At 47.9% G+C, this 18,600-nt stretch overlaps 7 protein-coding genes across 13 annotated transcripts; 4 read left to right on the top strand and 3 right to left on the bottom strand.

Moving 5' to 3' along the window:
* Positions 1 to 10: 10 nt before the first annotated feature.
* On the bottom strand, positions 11 to 1,592 carry CSN4 (COP9 signalosome subunit 4). Its single transcript, XM_017087636.4, has 2 exons — positions 926 to 1,592; positions 11 to 858 (listed from the first exon to the last, which is right to left on the bottom strand). Exons 1-2 carry the CDS (start codon positions 1,511 to 1,513, stop codon positions 208 to 210), a joined length of 1,239 nt encoding a protein of 412 aa, XP_016943125.1. The 5' UTR covers positions 1,514 to 1,592; the 3' UTR covers positions 11 to 207.
* Positions 1,593 to 2,164: 572 nt separating this feature from the next.
* Positions 2,165 to 5,071, top strand: LOC108019782 (PX domain-containing protein kinase-like protein). 2 transcript variants are annotated; one of them, XM_017087773.4, is made up of 8 exons: positions 2,167 to 2,541; positions 2,643 to 2,928; positions 3,002 to 3,410; positions 3,473 to 3,654; positions 3,714 to 3,953; positions 4,012 to 4,319; positions 4,428 to 4,611; positions 4,710 to 5,071. In XM_017087773.4, the coding sequence occupies exons 1-8, from the start codon at positions 2,440 to 2,442 to the stop codon at positions 4,922 to 4,924; spliced, it is 1,926 nt and encodes a 641-aa protein (XP_016943262.2). In that variant the 5' UTR covers positions 2,167 to 2,439; the 3' UTR covers positions 4,925 to 5,071. The 2 variants fall into 2 exon arrangements, with proteins under 2 accessions (XP_036669723.2, XP_016943262.2); XM_036813828.3 differs by lacking the exon at positions 4,428 to 4,611 and having other exon boundaries at positions 2,165 to 2,541.
* A 249-nt stretch (positions 5,072 to 5,320) lies between these two features.
* Positions 5,321 to 7,343, top strand: LOC108019784 (dynein light chain Tctex-type 5-B). Of its 2 annotated transcripts, none has more exons than XM_017087776.4 (4): positions 5,321 to 6,279; positions 6,742 to 6,822; positions 6,883 to 7,082; positions 7,134 to 7,343. In XM_017087776.4, exons 1-4 carry the CDS (start codon positions 6,157 to 6,159, stop codon positions 7,297 to 7,299), a joined length of 570 nt encoding a protein of 189 aa, XP_016943265.1. In that variant the 5' UTR covers positions 5,321 to 6,156; the 3' UTR covers positions 7,300 to 7,343. The 2 variants fall into 2 exon arrangements, with proteins under 2 accessions (XP_016943265.1, XP_036669724.1); XM_036813829.3 differs by having other exon boundaries at positions 5,321 to 6,530.
* Positions 7,344 to 8,301: 958 nt separating this feature from the next.
* nito (RNA-binding protein spenito) lies at positions 8,302 to 11,699 on the bottom strand. Of its 3 annotated transcripts, XR_011603750.1 has the most exons (4): positions 11,544 to 11,699; positions 10,742 to 11,375; positions 8,796 to 10,676; positions 8,302 to 8,517 (listed from the first exon to the last, which is right to left on the bottom strand). XR_011603750.1 is itself a non-coding variant. In XM_017087775.4 (3 exons), exons 2-3 carry the CDS (start codon positions 11,299 to 11,301, stop codon positions 8,846 to 8,848), a joined length of 2,391 nt encoding a protein of 796 aa, XP_016943264.4. In that variant the 5' UTR covers positions 11,302 to 11,375; positions 11,544 to 11,699; the 3' UTR covers positions 8,302 to 8,845. The 3 variants fall into 3 exon arrangements, 2 of the variants coding, with proteins under 2 accessions (XP_016943264.4, XP_070851045.1); XM_017087775.4 differs by having other exon boundaries at positions 8,302 to 10,676; XM_070994944.1 differs by having other exon boundaries at positions 8,302 to 10,676; positions 10,742 to 11,485; positions 11,544 to 11,677.
* A 490-nt stretch (positions 11,700 to 12,189) lies between these two features.
* On the top strand, positions 12,190 to 13,922 carry Septin5 (Septin 5). Its single transcript, XM_017087545.4, has one exon. The coding sequence runs from the start codon at positions 12,436 to 12,438 to the stop codon at positions 13,702 to 13,704; it is 1,269 nt and encodes a 422-aa protein (XP_016943034.3). The 5' UTR covers positions 12,190 to 12,435; the 3' UTR covers positions 13,705 to 13,922.
* Positions 13,923 to 14,807: 885 nt separating this feature from the next.
* On the top strand, positions 14,808 to 16,429 carry LOC108019564 (zinc carboxypeptidase). Its single transcript, XM_017087402.4, has 2 exons — positions 14,808 to 15,226; positions 15,312 to 16,429. Exons 1-2 carry the CDS (start codon positions 14,879 to 14,881, stop codon positions 16,302 to 16,304), a joined length of 1,341 nt encoding a protein of 446 aa, XP_016942891.3. The 5' UTR covers positions 14,808 to 14,878; the 3' UTR covers positions 16,305 to 16,429.
* Positions 16,359 to 18,190, bottom strand: LOC108019912 (methyltransferase-like protein 25B). Of its 3 annotated transcripts, none has more exons than XR_010653575.2 (5): positions 18,050 to 18,190; positions 17,796 to 17,996; positions 16,901 to 17,718; positions 16,662 to 16,842; positions 16,359 to 16,606 (listed from the first exon to the last, which is right to left on the bottom strand). XR_010653575.2 is itself a non-coding variant. In XM_017088013.4 (5 exons), the coding sequence occupies exons 1-5, from the start codon at positions 18,128 to 18,130 to the stop codon at positions 16,527 to 16,529; spliced, it is 1,371 nt and encodes a 456-aa protein (XP_016943502.3). In that variant the 5' UTR covers positions 18,131 to 18,190; the 3' UTR covers positions 16,359 to 16,526. The 3 variants fall into 3 exon arrangements, 2 of the variants coding, with proteins under 2 accessions (XP_016943502.3, XP_016943504.3); XM_017088013.4 differs by having other exon boundaries at positions 16,662 to 16,852; XM_017088015.4 differs by lacking the exon at positions 18,050 to 18,190 and having other exon boundaries at positions 16,662 to 16,852; positions 17,792 to 17,933.
* Positions 18,191 to 18,600: the final 410 nt, after the last annotated feature.

The raw sequence follows: 18,600 nt of genomic DNA, 5'->3' as shown, positions 1-18,600 counted from the left end.
GGATGGCAAGTGGTTTTTTTCGTTTTCTTTTCTTTTGGTTCCACAGGATCGATAATGTACATAATTTCATTTATTTTATATAAATTAATAATGAAATCTATCGCAGTCGCGGGTAATATCCTCCGATTTGCTGCGCTCCTATTTGCCGTCTCTCATAAAAATGAAGGTGAGTGTGGCGTGGGGAAAATGGATTGGTGAGAGTCGGGTTCAGTTCAGGTTATCTAGCCAATCGGGCTCGGCGACACTTATCTTCTCTATTATGGAATTAACTTGATAGCACAATGACTGGATCTGTCTATCCCACTGCGGCAGTAGTTCGCGGTTCTCGAAGTGCACAATGCCCGAGATCTGGTCGATGTGTCCGTTCATGCGGCCCTCGGTGATCATCTGGGAGGCGATCTTTTCCGCCTTCACCGCAGGTATGTCCAACAAGGCGCCCAGCTCCTCGAAGGTGATGTTGTTGTACAGCTTGCTGGCCGACAGCAGATTGTGCTCGAAAACAGCTCGATCCAGGATGGAGGAGCCATCGGGAGTGGCAGCCTTTTGGTGGTCCTGCAGCAGGGCTTCAAACTCCTGCAACTCGGAGCGCCGGATGATGCGCTCCAAGTACATTTTCTCAAGAATGCCGTAGGCCGGCAAGTGCTGGCAGCGTTCGTCCTTGAAAAGAGTGGCCAGCATGCGGGAGCGCTGCTGTCCGGCGGAGGCGAGGACTGTGCAGATGAGCGCCTTCTTAAGCGCCGTCATCCTTTCGCCCTGGTCCACGATCTTGCGGTAGGAGAGCTCGTTGTATCGCTGGGCTGCTTCGATGAACTTGCGCCGGTAGTCCAGGACACGGGCATAGCAGACTTTGTATAGTACCTTAGGAGGATGCGGATATCGAAAGGTATAGTTTTGGTAGGGTTTCATCTAGCTAGATGTGATTTACCTGCAGCTCCTCGGAGTTGGTCTCGGCCTGCAGTAGCGAGGCACGATTGATGAACAGCTCGGCCTGCATGGAATCATTGTCCTCCAGGTAAAGACGGGCTATCTTTAAGTAGGTGCCCAGCTTGCACTCCACGGAGTACTGCTTCTGGCCCGTTTCCAGTGGGATGCCCACTAGCACCGTGGCCGCATCGCGCCACTGCTGATTGCGCTCATAAATGTTGGCCAGATGGAACCGGATGCCGGCCACCTGCTCCTCGAACGAGATGACGCGCGGATTGACCTTCTCCAGGGTAAAGTGGGAGAGCTGCTTCGACAGGTCGTCGGGCAACTTGCTGAGCTCGCTGCCCACGTCGTTGAGGATCTGGCGCGAGATCACCAGGCTGACGTGCTCGTTCACAATGGCCTCCACGAAGAGCCGGAGGCCGTCGATCAACTCCTGGCCGGTGTTCGCCAGCACCGTTTTCAGCAGCTGACGGTACTTGTCCGCCTGATCCTTGTGCGTGCCGGTGAAGTTGATCAGGCCCATCAGCTGGTTGCGCAGGATGGCCGTCGAGATACCCTTGTTCGTTTTTGCGTAGTTTGCGGCCATATTCACTTGTATCCCCCAATTATACTTCGCACTAGCTAAGAACAACAACGCAAGCTCATCCCCGTTATCGATAACAGGCGAATCCGGCCGGGGCACTAATGGGGCATCAGCCTTTTTCTAGCTAGGTCTTAATAAAAGTAGCTGTAAGTTAGGGAAGGTATGTATATATTTGCTAACGCTTTTTACTTTGAATACTATATTTTTCTGCCTTTAACCTGAGTTAAATGAAAATTAACAGCGTAAAAACACTATTATTATCCCTTTCAGTTTGGAGGTTTACCAAGTACCCTTCCAGAAATATGGCTTTAAAAGCTATGTACTTGTAAGCGACATTTCTGATTTAGAGCTGGCAGACCTGGGAAAAAATATCCGAATTGCTAAACGGTGGAACACTTGGCTTTTAATCGATAAACAACCTGGACTTTTTTTCCCTCAGCATTGGGTAAAATTTTTCTTACAAGAGAAAGCATCCTGAATAAGAACAAACATTTTAAGAGAAGGGAAAATAAGGAAGATGGTTTGAAAAAAGGGGTAAAAGTCCACATAAATGGCAACGATTTATATATAAAAATATGTATATTCAAAATTGGCGCTTTTAAGAAACAAAAGAAATAAGAGATGCAGTCCTGCTAATTTATCGATAATTAGATTTCGATACCAAACTGATAGTGAGTTCGCTGCAGTAAACAGGTGAAAAAAGTTATATATGTGTACGGGTCCAATTGGCCTTAAAAACCTGTATCGGGATCGGGCAAGACAATCCGCAAATGCGGATATGATCAGTGCTTAGTCGAGGAACTCGAAAACAATTAGTGTGAAGTCCACCCTGCTTCCAAAAGGGTGGGGACAAATCCCACACATACATACACTTATCAGGAGCAGCGCAGCTCGCCGAGTGAAGTGGAAAATGTATCCAAAGGAGTCCAATGGCCGTTTTTGCGAGCAGATATGAACGGAAATTGCCAATTGACGACACCCAAGCGCTGAGCTGCGAGATAACCGCTGTCCAGGAGGTCGCCGGACATACGGTAGGTGGAACCGCGGGGGGAGGAGCTGCTGACCCCAGCGAAAAATCAATAATTGTTGATGATTTCATGCAATCGGTGTGCGTGTGTGTGTCTGGCTGCAGGAGTACTTGCTGCGCGTGTGGAGGGGCGCCAGCAATAAGGACTACTGGACCGTTCTGCGCCGCTACAATGACTTCGACCGGCTGGACAAGTCTCTCCGCGTCTCCGGCATCGAGCTGCCGCTGCCTCGCAAGCGCATCTTTGGTAACATGCGCCCGGAGTTCGTAGCTGAACGGAAGCAAGCCCTGCAAGTGTACATAAACGCCGTACTAATGAATCCCATATTGGCCTCCTCGCTGCCAGCCAAGCGCTTCGTCGATCCCGAGAGTTACTCGCAGTCCTTCCACGGTGGGTTCACTTTCCTAGAGCCCTGGGGATTGACCAAAATACCCCTAATCTGTATACCCTGATTTCTCTGCAGACCACGCCGTGCAGAATGCCATGCTCTGCCTGCGAAACGACTCTACGTGGTCGCTGGGCGGAACCATGGGCGCCATAGGCTGGCGCCTTCGGAAGCACTACTTTAAGGTGACTACCAAGCCGCCGGAGAAGAGCCACAACAAGCAGCTGGTCAAGAGCGGCTCGCAAACCCATCAGAGCAAGCATTTCGCTGCTGGGAGCAGCAATGGCAGCGGTCACTCCATCGATGCGGGAACCCTGGATCCGGGGTCCGAGGTGGTGGCCGAGTGGCTCGAGTACGGGCCAGACAAGTTCGTCGACGAGAAGGAAATCGGGGGCATAATGAAGAGCCTGATGGGCCTCCAGCATCCGCACATCGAGCCGGTTCTTCTGGCCGCCCACACTGAAAATGGATGCCTCGTTATCAGGAAGTCAGTATCTGAAGTAATCTTTCGCAGAGCAAGGCTAACATTGTTGCATATTCCGCAAATAGGTTCCATAAGCACGGTACCCTGAAGGATGTTTTGTGCATGGCTGCAAACCCAAAGAATCCCTTCCTTAGCAAGTACGGCAATCCGAAGGGGCGCACTGCCCTCTCGATGAAACAGGTTGCCACGTATGGCAAGCAGATCCTAGAGGCTCTCATATTTTTGCATTCCAAGGGTTACGCATATGGTAAGGCAGGACAGGACACGTTAAAAAAACAAATAATTTAATTTTTAAAATTCTTTAAGGTCATCTCCATGCCGGAAACATAGTGATAGTGGACGACTGTGTTAAGCTGCTGGACATCGAGAACTTTTTACTGGGCGTGCCAGCATTCTACCGGCCTTTTTTTATGCAGCACAGCAAGATCCATGCCATCGAGACTATTGATGTATACTGTTTTGGTCATGTCCTCTTCGAAATGGCTATGGGCTATCCGCTGCAAGAGTCTGTGGTGCGACAGATCACAGAATGTCCAGAGGCGTTAAGTGGGTCCCTTTATATTACGAAGCATATTGTTTTCTTCTAACCTATTTGTCTTTGCAGAATGCCTGCTAGAGAGCATTCTGTCAAAGGAAGCTTGCAAGGCTGGCCTACCAACATTGGAGCAACTGCTGGGTCACAGGTTCTTCACGCAGTACGCTTCAACTGAAAACGCTGGCGCTGCTGCCAATGCGGAAAAGCCGTACTTCAAGCTATCCCTGAACGCCAAGGAGCTGCTAAAGCAGGCAGCCATCAAGAGCGAGAACCGCCTGCGGGACGAACAGAAGTCGGTGAAGAACCAGAAGCGCATCGTGCGCGTCCAGGAACTGATGAGCTCCGAGGAGGAGAAACGCAAGTCCAAGCAAAAAGCAGTTAGTTGCCCAATACCGAACCATTACACGTAGATCAATCTCACACAGCCACTTAACAAACACTTTTTGGTTTCTCTTTTCGTTTATTTGATCGATGCTTACGTCTAGAAACTAGAGCACAAACAGTCGAAGCTAAAGCAGCAAGGTTCTATCCAAACAAACAATGGACGCTTGTCGCTTGTGGCTGCAACTGCAACAGCAGCTTCCTCCAGCACAGCGGTGGCTGGTGGGGCAGACTCCTTTAACCGCTCCGACAGCACTCCCGAGGAGCCCACACTGGCCGGCATCAAATGTAGTTATCTAACAGCCGTTCACAGCTTCAAATTAGTAGTTTGTTAGCTTGTTCCTTCGAACTAACTTGACTCACATGCGATTTCGTTTTCCTTTCAGCACCACCGCTTACTCCGGGGCCGCACTTGGGCGCCATATATCAGCAGGTGCCGGCGTCGCCAGGCGCCTCCGTGGAACGGCAATCTTCGACTCCAAACATGCTAGCTGAGGATGCGGAGGACGGCGATGGCGATGAGCCGACCCGCTCCGCTCTACTGGAGTCCATCTGCAAGTTCAACCGCGGGTCGCTGCGTAAAGTGCGCTCCAACGACTAGCTGGGGTGCTAAGAGATTTATAAACATTACAATTTTTGGACCAAATGTGGCGTTATGAAATAACGGTGCCATCAAAAAATAACTCGGAAACTAATCGAATTCCAAAAGCTACATTTTTAGAGGCATATTTGAAAAAAGAAAAACAAATCAGCAGATCGAAGACACCGCTGAGCATAGCATATAACCCAAAACAATCCAGCAATTACTATATGTACTAACGAAACCCACTGATTATAATTATTGCATCTTATACGTGTCCACTATACATTGCATACGATTTATCGGCTAAAAGAATATGTCTATTTATGTAAACAAGTTACATGTCACTCATTTGCGAACAGACTCCCAGATCGCAACTAAAGCTTTACCTATGTGTCCACTACACGACTGAAACTAACTTTGGTACGAATATCTAAAAATGAAAAACGGATACAAAGAATCTTAAACAAAAAGAAAATCGGGAAAGAAACGACAAGGAGAAATTGAGTACTTTCCAATATTTACATAAGTCTGCACCAAAATTTGCACGGGACGAGACGCTATTCTTTTATAAGGCCCACTGGCCCATATAGTACATGGATATGGATGTTAGATGTCTAAGAAACTGTTCCTCGGTGTTGTGCTATCTCCACCAGTGCGTTTTTATCGCCAATTTTTAGTAGTTGTACTGCAGGTTTTGTAAATTTGAGTTTTTATATTTCGAAGAGCCACGAATGTTTTTAAAACACTCAACTGTTCGTAAAAGTCTAGACATACTCGGAGTCCTGGACTCAAAATAGTTGGAACAAAAGACAAAGACAAGGAAATGTGGCCAAGAATTCGCACTGTTATCGTTTTTCTTTTTATAGACAATTTATTAGGTGTGTATTTAACCGAATCCAAATTATGTATCGAGTATATTTATATTTGAATATGTGTATATACATGTAATTGATGTTTTGTGGCCACAAGAGCACCCAGTAATAACGTAAATATCGTATTATCATCTACCGACTGTGTGTATATGTTTGATATGTATACTTTAAACGGGAATCGGAACCGAAATGCTAACACGAAAGTAAAATGTATTCCCCACATTGCAAACCAAATAAAGTGTAAACTAATTGTCGTTGTAAACCGGACTTTAATCTGCTGTCGATCCAAGAGGGCTATCATTTTTCTGTGTTGTCTAAGATTAGATTTCTGTTTGAGTCTGGGAGTTCTCAAAATACGTTTAGTTAAACACTGTGATCATGGGTGACTCTCCGGAAGAGCGGCGTAGCAAGGACGCCGTGCCCGAGGCTTCTCCCAAGGAGGCGGAAACTGGCAAGGGGAAGAAGGAGAAGAAGGAAAAGTCGGCCGAGGGCAATCAGAAGGTAAGTTTGGCTGACAAGTGGCGCATAATTTGGCTCGGTATTGATTCAACAAGCGCCACGAATTGCCACGGCGACAGGCCGTCAAGCAATCTGGCAGGGAATGGCCTAATGGCATAATCATTTGTGGTTTTATGGCTAACCGCTACGCACTCGACCCGACTCGATTCCACTAATACCAGGCAATGGCAGCCGCTGCAGCGAAGAACTGGTCGGGTCTGGTGAATCTCTGCCTGGGGCAGGAGCGCGAGAAGGTATAGGATTGATTTTGCCATTATGGTTACAATAGGTATTTGATGTCTTTTTAATGAATTGATGCTTGTAACGGAATGTGAACACGGGAGTGTATGGATTGCCTGAAATTTGGCCAAGTCACGCCATACCTTGTGGGAGTTCTGTTGGGGGATACAGTGTCTAAGCCATTACTAACATGCATATTCGGTTTCCCATTTCATCGTCATGCAGAGGCCGGCGAGCAGCCAGCGCGGATCGCTGACCAAGTCCCATATAGGCGTTCCCCTGGGCATGGGTGCTCCGGCGGCAAAGGTAAGTCTGCAAAGTAACCAACCGTCCCCCTTTGTATCTTAAGGTCCGTATGATTCGCAGCCCACGATGCGCTTTATGCCCACTTACCGCCTGGAGTCAAAGAATCCTCTGAATAAGGAGCGCGTGGAGAACATCATAAAGGCGGTGATGAACCGACACTACAACGAAGAGTACATGTTCCATCCCAAGCACTCGCTCCACATGGCGGCCCAGGTCAGCGAAGAAATCAAGAACCGGATCAAGCTCGACAACTACGACAGGTGACTTGGTGCTGTGCTTATTTATTTTTGACTAAGCACATATCCCCCTAGATATCGCTACATAGTGCTGGTCACTGTGGGCGAGTTCCTGATGCAAGGCCTCTACTCGATGGTGAACTTCTTGTGGGATGCTGAAAAAGATGGTTTTGTGACCTACAGCGTGGAGAGACCTTCGTACTTTGCGGTCTGCACCACCTTTTACCTGTACTACGATTAAAATCGGCATTCGAGTTGTTATTAAAATTGACGTTTATGCTTAAATGCACAATTTTTGTACCTTGCTGTGTTGGTCATCAGATTAATTCACTTTGTATGGCACTCGGACTTGCACTGTAACTCACAGCTCACGTTGTTTAACACCAGACTTTTTAACACATTAGGTTGGATTCGGTAGTTGACGTTTATTTAAATATCAGTGTAATAGTTTGATATAATATTTTCTCAAGCCTAATTTATTCGAACATCTGTCTAATGATGCAAGATCAAACGCAGTTAGATCGTTATAACTATCTCTGAGTGTACAGATTTACGATTGGTATATATATAAATAATATTTTTGAGAACACACGCATACACAACACATGCACTAGGCCAACTCCTTGGATTATCATCGTATATCGACTGATTTTTGTTCGTGGAATGACACTTGAACTCACAGAAACATAATGTAGCATGAACGCATGTATAAATTATAAACAAAACACCATTTTGTTGATAGCAGCCACAAGAAAACCAATGTAACAATTGCCAAACCCAATCAAACAGCAAAGACATTTTGGAGCAAATGCTACACGACGTTCTCTCTTCGGATGGAAGACGGATATAGATCGGGGATCGGAACACGATTTGGATATGGTAGCCACTTTCACGCACCCACAGGCCAAAATCACCAAGGAGCCTCTGAGAGATCGAGGGGAACTGAACTGAAGCCCAGCTAGAATTAAACACTTCGCACTGATTGCTCTTGTTACGGGAAAATCGCACTGCAAACAATCTATTGAGACACTTCGTAATGTTTAGTTGTGGACTCAACTGGACAATCAGACCACTACTTGGTGCACTTTTGTCGCACTGTATTTTCAGCATCACAAACTAAAGACCAAAAGGCGAAATCATCAGCGTAACACAAATGAAAATAGGAAATCAACTTTAAGGAACACAAAAACTTTCATCGAGATTATTATGCACTAGTTGTTGATAATAGGCGGACACTCGAATGGACTTTTTAGAAAATGTTTTGTTTTTTACTCATGTTGTTTTCATTCTCAGTTGTACACTTTAACATAATAAAATTGGAAAAATTGTGTGGGTTGTTTTTAAATACAATCTTGATCGACTTTTTCGAACTTTTTAGCACAATAATAAAAAGATGTATGAACTTCACTGGCACTAACACATCGAGAACTTGAAATGAAACCATAAAGAGAGATCCTGTCTGCAAAAGAAGGTTAATTAATGGTTAATTAATACGCGATAGGGGTCATGAGGTGTGGATGATATCTCCTCGGTTCTGCTCATGTCTCTGGATGTGTGCATCATGTGTGTGTGTGTGTGTGTGTGCGGTGCTTGGAGGATGCACATACACGACCCTTGCGTGTATGTGAACCCCTTTGTCCTCCTCCTTTTGAGGGGCCATCTAAGATACGACTACGGCTTTTATGTTATAGTTAGGTGTGTCGGAGCCTCTCCTTGAGCACTGTGGCTAGTCATTACCTCCAGTTTGTCCAACACCTGCCTCTCCTCCCCACCGACTCAGCTCCACTTTAGGCCGTTCCACCGCGCACAACCACTATAACCAGGTGGTCCTCCTTCAGGCCCTCCTCTGTCAGACTGTGGCATGTGCGCTTTAGCAGCTCCGTGGAGAAGTCGCAGGGCGGAAAGGCGTACAGCACTCCTGTGGCCTCCGTCTCCTTGTTCAGCAGAGAGATGACGCCAGCCGCCTCCTTCTGCTTTAGGTAAGAGACCAGGTTTCTCAGCGGACGCGTCTGCACGCTAGCATCGTCGCAATTGGTGTCATTTGTGGAGCCGGCCAAGCCCATGAAGATAGCGTGCGACGAGGAGGATGCAATTCGCTTTTGCACATCGTCCAGCTTTGGCGGATCCAAGCGCAGTCGCTGGGTAATGCGTAGGTTGTGCTTGCCTTCTTCGTCGCGCATCAGCGACTCGACAATATCTGTGTCGCCGTCCGTCAGATGGAACTTGGCTGGGAACAGGGAGCTCTTAAGGATCAGAGCTCCGGTCCACACTGTACTGCACTTGCGGGCCACCTCTGGAACTGTACTGGCTGATCCAAGAGCGTCGTTGCGGCGAGTCGACGTGTCGGAATCGGATCCGGGAGAGCGAGCCCGCTTCAAGGGCGATCTGGATCGAGAGCGTTCCACGCCAGGTTCCCGAGAGCTGGAGCGAGCTCCCCTGTCGTAAGATTCTCCAGGTGGACGTCGCCACTCATCATCCACTCCTCCAGGAGGCGGCACCGACGAGGAGGACCCACCCAAGGACCCAGGATGCGGCGGCCTGTGAACATCATTGTGGTAGTGGTACATGCCGCGTCCTCTTCCGCGATAGCCACCACGTCCGCGGTAGCCACCCCTGGGTGGATACGGGGAGTAGCCACCTCGCGGTGCGTAGGACGCCGACTCCTCGTAGTACGGATCATATTCCGGACGCCGGTACTCCAACGCACTTTCGTCATATGGCGGCTTGGAGCCCTTAAATGGTGCTGCCGGTGTGGCGCCCGGTAGTTCTGCGAAGTCCGTGCGAAGACGACGCTCCGGTCCGCCCAGGGGAAATCCTCGCATCTCTTTTACCGCCGCCGTGGCCGCCTCCACGGTCTCGTACTGAATGTAAGCGTATGGCTCTCCCTTTTGGTATTCGATCTTCTTGATCGCGCCGAAACGATCGAACTCTCGCTCCAGCTGAGTGACCGAGGTCCAGCCGCCCAAGCCTCCGATCCACATACGAGTAGCCGGAGTCACCTTGCCGTATCCGATCTTGCACTGAAACTTTCCGATGTACTGCCCGGAGAGCTCGATCTTTGCCCGGTGAGCCATATCCAGATTCTGGTAGCGCACAAACGCGAACGCGTTACCCGTGCCAGGGGGTGGACGCTTGATGTCAATATCATCCACTACTCCATACTTGCCGAAGATGCGTCGCAGCTCGTCGTCGGCAATGGTCACCTCTAGATTTCCTGCAAACAGTGTGCGCGTAGAAAGGGGATCGTCCTCGGGCTGCACGTGGTGCAAATAGTTGGGGAACTTGTCCTTTTTGCTTTCGGGCTTTTCGTAAGGAGCATGTGGACGTGGTGCCAGTGGTCTCATAGGAGCGTACTGATGGGGTGGTGCGTGGCCATGGAGGTGATGAGGATGGCCGCCGCGATGCAGAGGTGGACCGCGTGGCGGATGTGGATAGTCATGGTGCATTGGCCGGTAATCCCGTGGATGTACGGCATGCGGATGCATATGCGGAGGACCGTAGCGGTCATAGGGATCAAGCGGGGGCCGGCGGTGATCCAGAGGAGCCCCCGGGCCCATGGGTGAGCGCGAGTAGTGATAGCGCTCGTAGTCTGGCGGGGACATGGAGTGCCCGCGGGGTCTACAAAATACCAAAAGCAAGTTAGGCTTAAGGAACAAGATAAATTTTTAAAAATGAAACCATACCTATACTCCGGCCTAGTGGTGGACTTGTACACCGGCTCCACAATGGCCATCTTGTCGTAGATGATGAGACGCGGCTTGTGGTGCTTGGCCTCGCGTGCATCCTCCGGCGTCCGGAAGCAAACGTAGGCTACCCTTTCATCCAGATCATGAGCCAGTCGCACACTGAAGTCTCCAAACTTCTTGTACTCGCGGTACAGTGTCTCCTCGATGAACTCGTCCGGAGCCTTGGGCGGCAGGGCGCTGACGCACAGGACCTTGTAGGCAGCGGGTCGCTCAGCGGGTGGAGGACCACGCAAGTAGGGCTCTCGATGCGGAGAGCCGTAGCGGCCACGTGGACTTGGCGAGCGATCCAAGCGGCGTCGCATGCGCTCCGGCGACAGGCGCTCCGGAGAGTCGCCCGGCACCCCGCTGCCGTTGTCGTAGCCACGACCCATGCTCCGCGAGTTGCGCGACAAACTGCTCCTGGCGGCCGGACCCGGGGAGCGCGAGGCGCTGCGCTTCATGTTGTGGATTTTGATTGTGATTCGATCGGCTCCGGCTCCGTCTCGATGACTACTCATGGGCGGCTCTTCCGGTACTTCTTTCCTCTGTTGGTGCTGCCTGAGAACTTTCTCGCAATTTGGTTGTGTGGATTCTGCGAATTATTCGAGATACGAGCCTTGTGAAAGTACTGGTGAAAAGCAAGCAGACAAGCGGCGGCCAAGTGAAAAGAAAATGGCGGAGCCCCGACGACAAAAGAAAACGCTGAGGGCGGAAAATACACCAAAACCACGAAAGTAAGCTTTGTTTCCAGTGTCCTTACCTCTTTTGCTTGCGTCAAAAGATAATTACAGTGCTTTTTTCCAAATATATCGCGAATATTCCTCGGATTCTTAAATTTTCTGCGGCTTTGCAAATTCTGTATGCGTCGAAAGTGGAATGCGGTTATCGATAGCCATCAGACCAGTGTTGGCATCGTGGATGTTATCGACCCACATTTGGCTATTTTCAAGCCTGTAATGAAATAATTTTATTAATAAAAGTAGAAAATAAAAAATATACACGTATGTTTAATAATAATTTATTCTTTTTTATTTAGATTGTCCATAGATTCCCCCCCAGACCTCCACATAGACCAACCCTAACATATATATTTGGACAATTTCAAGCCTTCGAACACAGACGAGCCGAAAGCCTTAGTTGCTAGCGCTCCAATTATAAGTTAGCTGTTAGTTTTACACTGTTAGTTAGCTTTATAAAAATAAATAAATAAATATTCCGACAATCTAAGAATCTAAGAAATTGCTCATTTAACGATGGATGTACCACATTTTTAAGTCTCAACAGCAGGAAACACATTCATAATGTATAATGTTTTTCGAAATAAACATACATATTTTATTGGTTGTTTTATAGCTAAACCTACTTATCTTTTTTCAGTCGAGATGTCTTTTGCTATCGAGCAGCACTCTCTCGATATGCATTTGACGCGGCATCTCGTTCAAATTCGTCAAGGGTGCAGGTAAAATAGATCACAGGTAGAAAGGGACCAAACAGAATTAAAATCTCGTTATATACCACATGCCGGAAAACCCAAGTAAGTGATTAGAAAGAAAGGCAGGGGTTTTCACAAGCAGCCGCCTTAAGTTTTTCGAATATAAAGAGTGGCGCCCGTTGCCATTCAGACCCATTGTTTTGCCAGAATCAAAAGCGAAATGGTGCATTTAGCAACTGAAAAGAAGACCCAGGAGGTGTCGCCGAAAGCCCCCAGGCAGCTCCAGCTAGGGGGCCACGTGGGGTTCGACACTCTGCCGGACCAACTGGTCAACAAGAGCGTCCAGAACGGTTTCAGCTTCAATATCCTGTGTATCGGGGAGACGGCTCTCGGCAAATCAACGCTCATGGACACGCTGTTCAATACCAGCTTTGGGTCCACGCCCAGTCCGCACAACCTTTCCAGTGTGAAGCTAAAGGCATGCACTTACGAGCTGCAGGAAAGTAGCGTCCGCCTCAAGCTGACCATTTGCGACACGATCGGATATGGGGACCAGGTGAACAAGGAGGACAGCTACAAGACCCTGGTGGAGTATGTAAACAGCCAGTTCGAGGCATACCTGCAGGAGGAGCTCAAGATCCAGCGTGCGATGGCCAGTGCTCACGATGGACGCGTACACGCCTGTCTGTACTTTATCTGCCCCACTGGGCATGGACTAAAAGCCATGGACTTGGTGTGCATGAAACAGCTGGACACTCGGGTCAACATTATTCCCGTTATCGCCAAGGCGGACACCATCTCCAAGTCCGAATTGTCTGGGTTCAAGGAGAGGATAATGGAGGAACTGCGCCGGAACAAAGTGAGCATTTACCAGTTTCCTACGGACGATGAGACAGTGGCCGATACCAACGCCTCTATGAATGGGCATCTGCCCTTTGCCGTTGTCGGCAGTACGGAGTTCGTGAAGGTGGCCGGAAAGCTGGTCCGTGCCCGGCAATATCCCTGGGGAGCGGTACACATAGAGAACGAATCGCACTGTGACTTTGTGAAGCTGCGCGAGATGCTCATACGCACAAACATGGAGGACTTGCGTGAGGTTACCCACACACGACACTATGAGCTCTTCCGTCAGCGGCGCCTGCAACAAATGGGCTTTGTGGACGTGGATAGCAACAACCAGCCGGTGTCCTTCCAGCAGACCTTCGAGTCGAAGAGATCCGACCATCTGGCCTGCCTGCAGGCCAAGGAGGAGGAAGTACGGCAGATGTTCGTACAGCGGGTCAAGCAGAAGGAGAACGAGCTAAAGGACAGTGAGAAGGACCTGCACACCAAGTTTGAGCGACTGAAGCGGGAGCACCTTGAGGAGAAGGCCCAACTGGAAGATGCGCGTCGCAAGCTGGAGGAAGAATGCCAGGAGTTGCAGCGTCGCAGGCTGCAGCTGGTCAATGGTACGCACACACTCACATTGGGCAGGGGCAAGAAGAAGTAGCCTACTATTAAGTGTTTCGAATTTTAAACGATTTCGATTTTTATTAAACTTACGATGCGATACGATCAATTTGTACTTTAGAGTTAAGGAATTTTAATCAAACAACATAAATATATAAATATATATATAATTCTTAGTCGTAAATGTAGATATAAGGCATGACGATTTTCTCGTACTTTTAGAAAAAAGTGCAAATAAAAGATAAATTCTAAACTGAACTTACTCGTTTTTATGAATTGATTTGGGTTTATGTTTGAAATCTTTTTAGTATATTTTTGATAAAAATAAATATAGAGGAGTTGTGTGTAGGAGAGGAGTTATGTACATATATGCCCTGCTATGCTAGGCGAATGCACATGTCTAAAGATCAAAACTTTATGATATTCACTGTAGCATTTTACCCTTCGGAATATTTTTGGACATACCTATTGTTTGTTTGATATTTCGTAATATTTGTACTAGTTTATTTGCAATGTTAATCGAATTTGAAACCTAATTTCTCAACTTTACAGGTCTTAAGTTATGTACATATGTATGTACAACACTTTTGAACAATTTTTGGAATTTATAGAATTAATTGGTCTTTACTGCTGAAATTCTTAAGGTTTTCACTGGGAAATCTTATATGTCCAATACCAATAATTTAAAAAATACCCAATCGTTATACACATGTAAAAAATTGTATAATTTTGCAGAAAACCCTTTTAATGTAAAATTTAATTAAAATAATGTTGAAAACCAGTTTGAGTAATCTTCAAACTATTATAAATTTAACTATTATCTTATATAAATTAAGTACCTATGTTAAGTTTGATTCAATTAAAGGTCCATAGGGATACAGTCCAAATAAAACTAAAGTAATTTGATACATTTCCATAATTTGCAATCGTAAAGCAATTTAAGAAAATTACCTGACTGACACACCTTGTAAAATATGAAAATGGGTTACTTTTCGCGGAAACGTTTTATGGCCACCATATGTGTGTGCAAAATATGGTCGTTGGAAACCCTGGATTAGCCAACAGCTGTGGTGGAACTTCTGGTTTTCACGCCCTGCCCGCAAGCCGCCCTCTTCCTTTCCATTCCGCTGATAGCGACTACCTCTCTGCGGTTCGATTCTCTCTCTCTCTGGCAAACAAAACAAAGTGGAAAAATAGAAAACATTTTTATAAATATGCTAACGTCGCGGATCGGAGCGCAATGGTTAGTCATTCTGATACTGACGATGGCAGCGAGCACTACTAAACTGGAAAGTGGAACGTGTCCGGTGGCGACGGCCTCCGGCTGCGGCGTAGCTCCTCCGGACCAGGCCCGCTACGACAACTACCGCATCTACAACGTGGAGTTCGAGAACGAGGAGCAGATCGAACTGTTCCAGAAGCTGGAGGAGCAGAGCGACAGCCTCACCTTCATCGGCCATGCCCGCGAGATTGGCCAGAAGTTGTCCATTCTGGTGGCAGCGCATCGCGTGGCTGATATCGCCGATCTGCTCAAGACCTACAAAGTTAAGCACCGGGTTCTGGTGAGTTGCTATAAATAAATCAACAACAAATTGATTTGGTACCTATGTACATATGTATTTACTAAACGAGGAAACCCCCTTTTAGACCTACAATTTCCAGGAGAAGATCGACCGTAATCTGGGCGAGGTTCAGCCGGAGAGCATTGATGCCTCTAAGTTTGACTGGCAGCACTTCTTCCACCTGAAGACCATCTACGAGTGGCTGGATAAAATGGCCGAGAAGTATCCTCAGCGCGTGACCGTACTGGACATGGGCACCAGCACTCAGGGCAATGCCATCAAGGGCGTCAAGCTGAGCAGCAGTCCCAGTAACAAGGCCATCTTCATTGAGAGTGGAATCCATGCCAGGGAGTGGATTGCTCCAGCCGCGGCCACTTACATCATCAACCAGCTGCTGACCTCCCAGGATCCGAAGGTGCAGAAACTGGCCCAGGACTACAACTGGTTCGTCTTCCCCTGTGTCAATCCCGATGGCTACAAGTACACATTCGAGCACGATCGAATGTGGCGCAAGAATCGTCAGTTGTTCGGCACCTGCCGTGGGGTGGATCTCAATAGGAACTACCCGGACCACTGGAACTCAACGGGCTCCAGCAGCGATCCCACCCGCTACGATTTTGCAGGACCCTCTGCTGGTAGCGAGCTGGAGACCCAGCGCCTGATTGAGTTCATACGCGCAAATGCGGGTAAGGAGCAGATCAAGACGTACATTGCGCTGCACTCCTACTCCCAAATGCTGATGTTCCCGTATGGTTACACCAAGGAGCGGGTGTCCAACTACGACGATCTGCAGGAGTTCGGCAAGAAGGCATCGGCGGCGATCAAGGCGGAGAGCGGCAGGGATTACGTGAGTGGCAGTCTGTATGAAACCATATATCCGTCGAGTGGCGGCAGCATGGACTGGGCGCATTCCGAGGCGGGTATCCCGATCGCGTACACCTTCGAACTGCGCGGTCCTCCGGATAGCCAGGACCTCTTCATCCTGCCCGCAGTCGAGATCCAGCCCACCGCCAGCGAAGCTTTCACCGCCATTCGTGCCATCGTCGAGGCGGCGGCCGAGAAGGGCTACTACAAGTGAAGACCCTGGATTTGCCAGCTTGTTTTACGTACAACGATCTAGACAAACTCTAAGTGCATTTTTTATCGGCGACACGATATTATCTTTATCTATATAAAAATAAACTCATATAAAGACAACATAAAGTGTAACCACAAAGCCACTTAACGATAAGAATCAGGCGGCATGTCACTTCTGCGGGATTTATGGTCGTCAGATTAGGGTAATTCTACCCTATCCGAGTTAGAGTTTCACGGCCCTGGTGATGTGGTTTCTAGGTGAGAGGCGGGGATCGAATATGGCCTCTATCTTCACTTGGCAGTCTGCAAGAAGGAGGTTCTTAATTCTTGATTGTACTCTGCTAAACTTAAACTATACCGTTTTCCATTAGAAACAGGCAGCGATCATAGAGAATAATGCTCTCCACCAGTGGAGCCATAATTAATCGAAGTGTGTAAAAGGAAACTATCCGCTGCCAGTTGGCCAGGTCTGTTTCTAACTGCTCGTTACTCAGAATCCGGCTGTCCAGAGCTTCAAATCGAGTTCCCTGCACGGCTTTCTGGAAATATCTGAGCAACATGCTGGCTATCGATGTCTTGGGAATAGGATTAACTTACTGGTGGAACGTCATGCCGTGTGAATGCTTTACATTCCGCAGAGCACAGTGCCGGAGGTCTGGAAACTGCTGGACAATGATTCGCTCGGCGGCGGCCCGCAGAGAGTGTATCCGGAGGTGCTCATAGTCCCCAGCACTGAGACGATCGGTATACACCTCCATGGCGTGGCAGGAGATCTCGCGGGCTTCGTAACTGAGATGGCATCCTGGTTTGTTGCTGAGAAATCTGCTCAGCGGGTAGCCATGTACTTGCTCCCTGGGATGCGTGGGTTGGGTGGTCATTTTCTGGTAGCAACAGCCCACAAAATTGAGGAACCTAGCCTGCGGGCATCCGAGGAACATGCGCATCAATGTGGGTCCCAGGTTGCCACACGGATGCAGGCCGATGATTCCGAAGCGGAACTTGTCGTCTTCCAGCTGCAGCGCCTCCCGGATGCTGGAGAGGAACTGAGCTGGCTCCGTGCTGCTTTCCAATCGCTGTGTGAGATGCACTGGTCGCCGGAAGTGCCTGGTTTCGGCCTGCGACAGATGCTTCGCTGCCATGGACTCCAGTTTCAGATCGATTTCCCCCGCCTGCTGGTTGAGATCGTGTTGCATTTCAAAGCAGCAGACTTGCAGTCCGTATCCATAGCCCAGAATGCGTGCCAGGTGACCCACACCGGCTCCGAAGTCCACGATAAAATCAACAGGTGTCTGTCGATGACTAAGAGCACAAACCTCTGCCATCCGGGCGACCTCGTGCTGCTTCTTTGGCTTCACCCGCTTCAGGAACATGTGCTTCAGTTTGGGATGCTCCAGGAGTGTGCAGGGAAACGAGTTCTATATCGGGTAAGATATTTACATATGTACATATATGGTGGTGATTCTTGTTCAGAAACCGAAGGGATTTTACCAACATCGAGTTGTTTCTTGGGTGCACGGCCGATGCAGAGGTTGCGCAGCTCCTGTCGCAAGTCCAGTAGATCCACTGGCCAGTTCAGCTGCAGATCATGGTCCTCGTTTTGGAGCAGATCTCCTAGGTTTTCCAAGGGAATGTTTTCCAAGTGCTGCTGCCAGTTTTCAGGAAGCTTACTCCAATGGTCGTCCAGAAAGAAGTCCTTTAAATATCGCTGTTTTGTTTAACTCTTATACATATATTGTAAGCTCTAACCAGAACATAAGCATCCAGCAACCACTCATACTTTTTCAGCAACGCCAAGCTTTTATCCAGTTTTTCTTTTGTATACAACATTTCTTAAAAAGGTATAATGAAAAAAGATAAAATGTACATCACAACATTACATCAATTATATTTCAGTTAGTGGAGCTTACAACCATTCGATTAGTCGATTAAAAAACTATAAGGTATCGATGTAATGATATCAAGTTTTTCACGCTCAATGCTTATCAATTTGTTGTTTTATTTATTTGGCCTGACCAATTTAGAACGCTCTCAATCAAAATTTAAAATAATCTGAAACCGAAATTATCAGTAATCTTAAACAACCTAACAAATTTTTTAAATCGGTGTCTTTTAATTTAGACGTGTACATTTTCATGTTTGTGACAACAAGTAGGTCTATTTATCCATAGTACATTGGCCGTTAGCAAAGACACCCTCCTGTCACAGCGGAGACCCCGTCCTGAAACAGCGGATAATACTGATGATATCGATAGCCGCCCTGAAACATCGATGTTTCCGTCGATGTTCCCCCACCTCTA

This window comes from Drosophila suzukii, chromosome 2R (genome assembly GCF_043229965.1).
Source record: "Drosophila suzukii chromosome 2R, CBGP_Dsuzu_IsoJpt1.0, whole genome shotgun sequence".
Lineage (NCBI taxonomy): Eukaryota > Metazoa > Arthropoda > Insecta > Diptera > Drosophilidae > Drosophila > Drosophila suzukii.
This window is presented reverse-complemented; position numbering and strand designations above follow the sequence as displayed.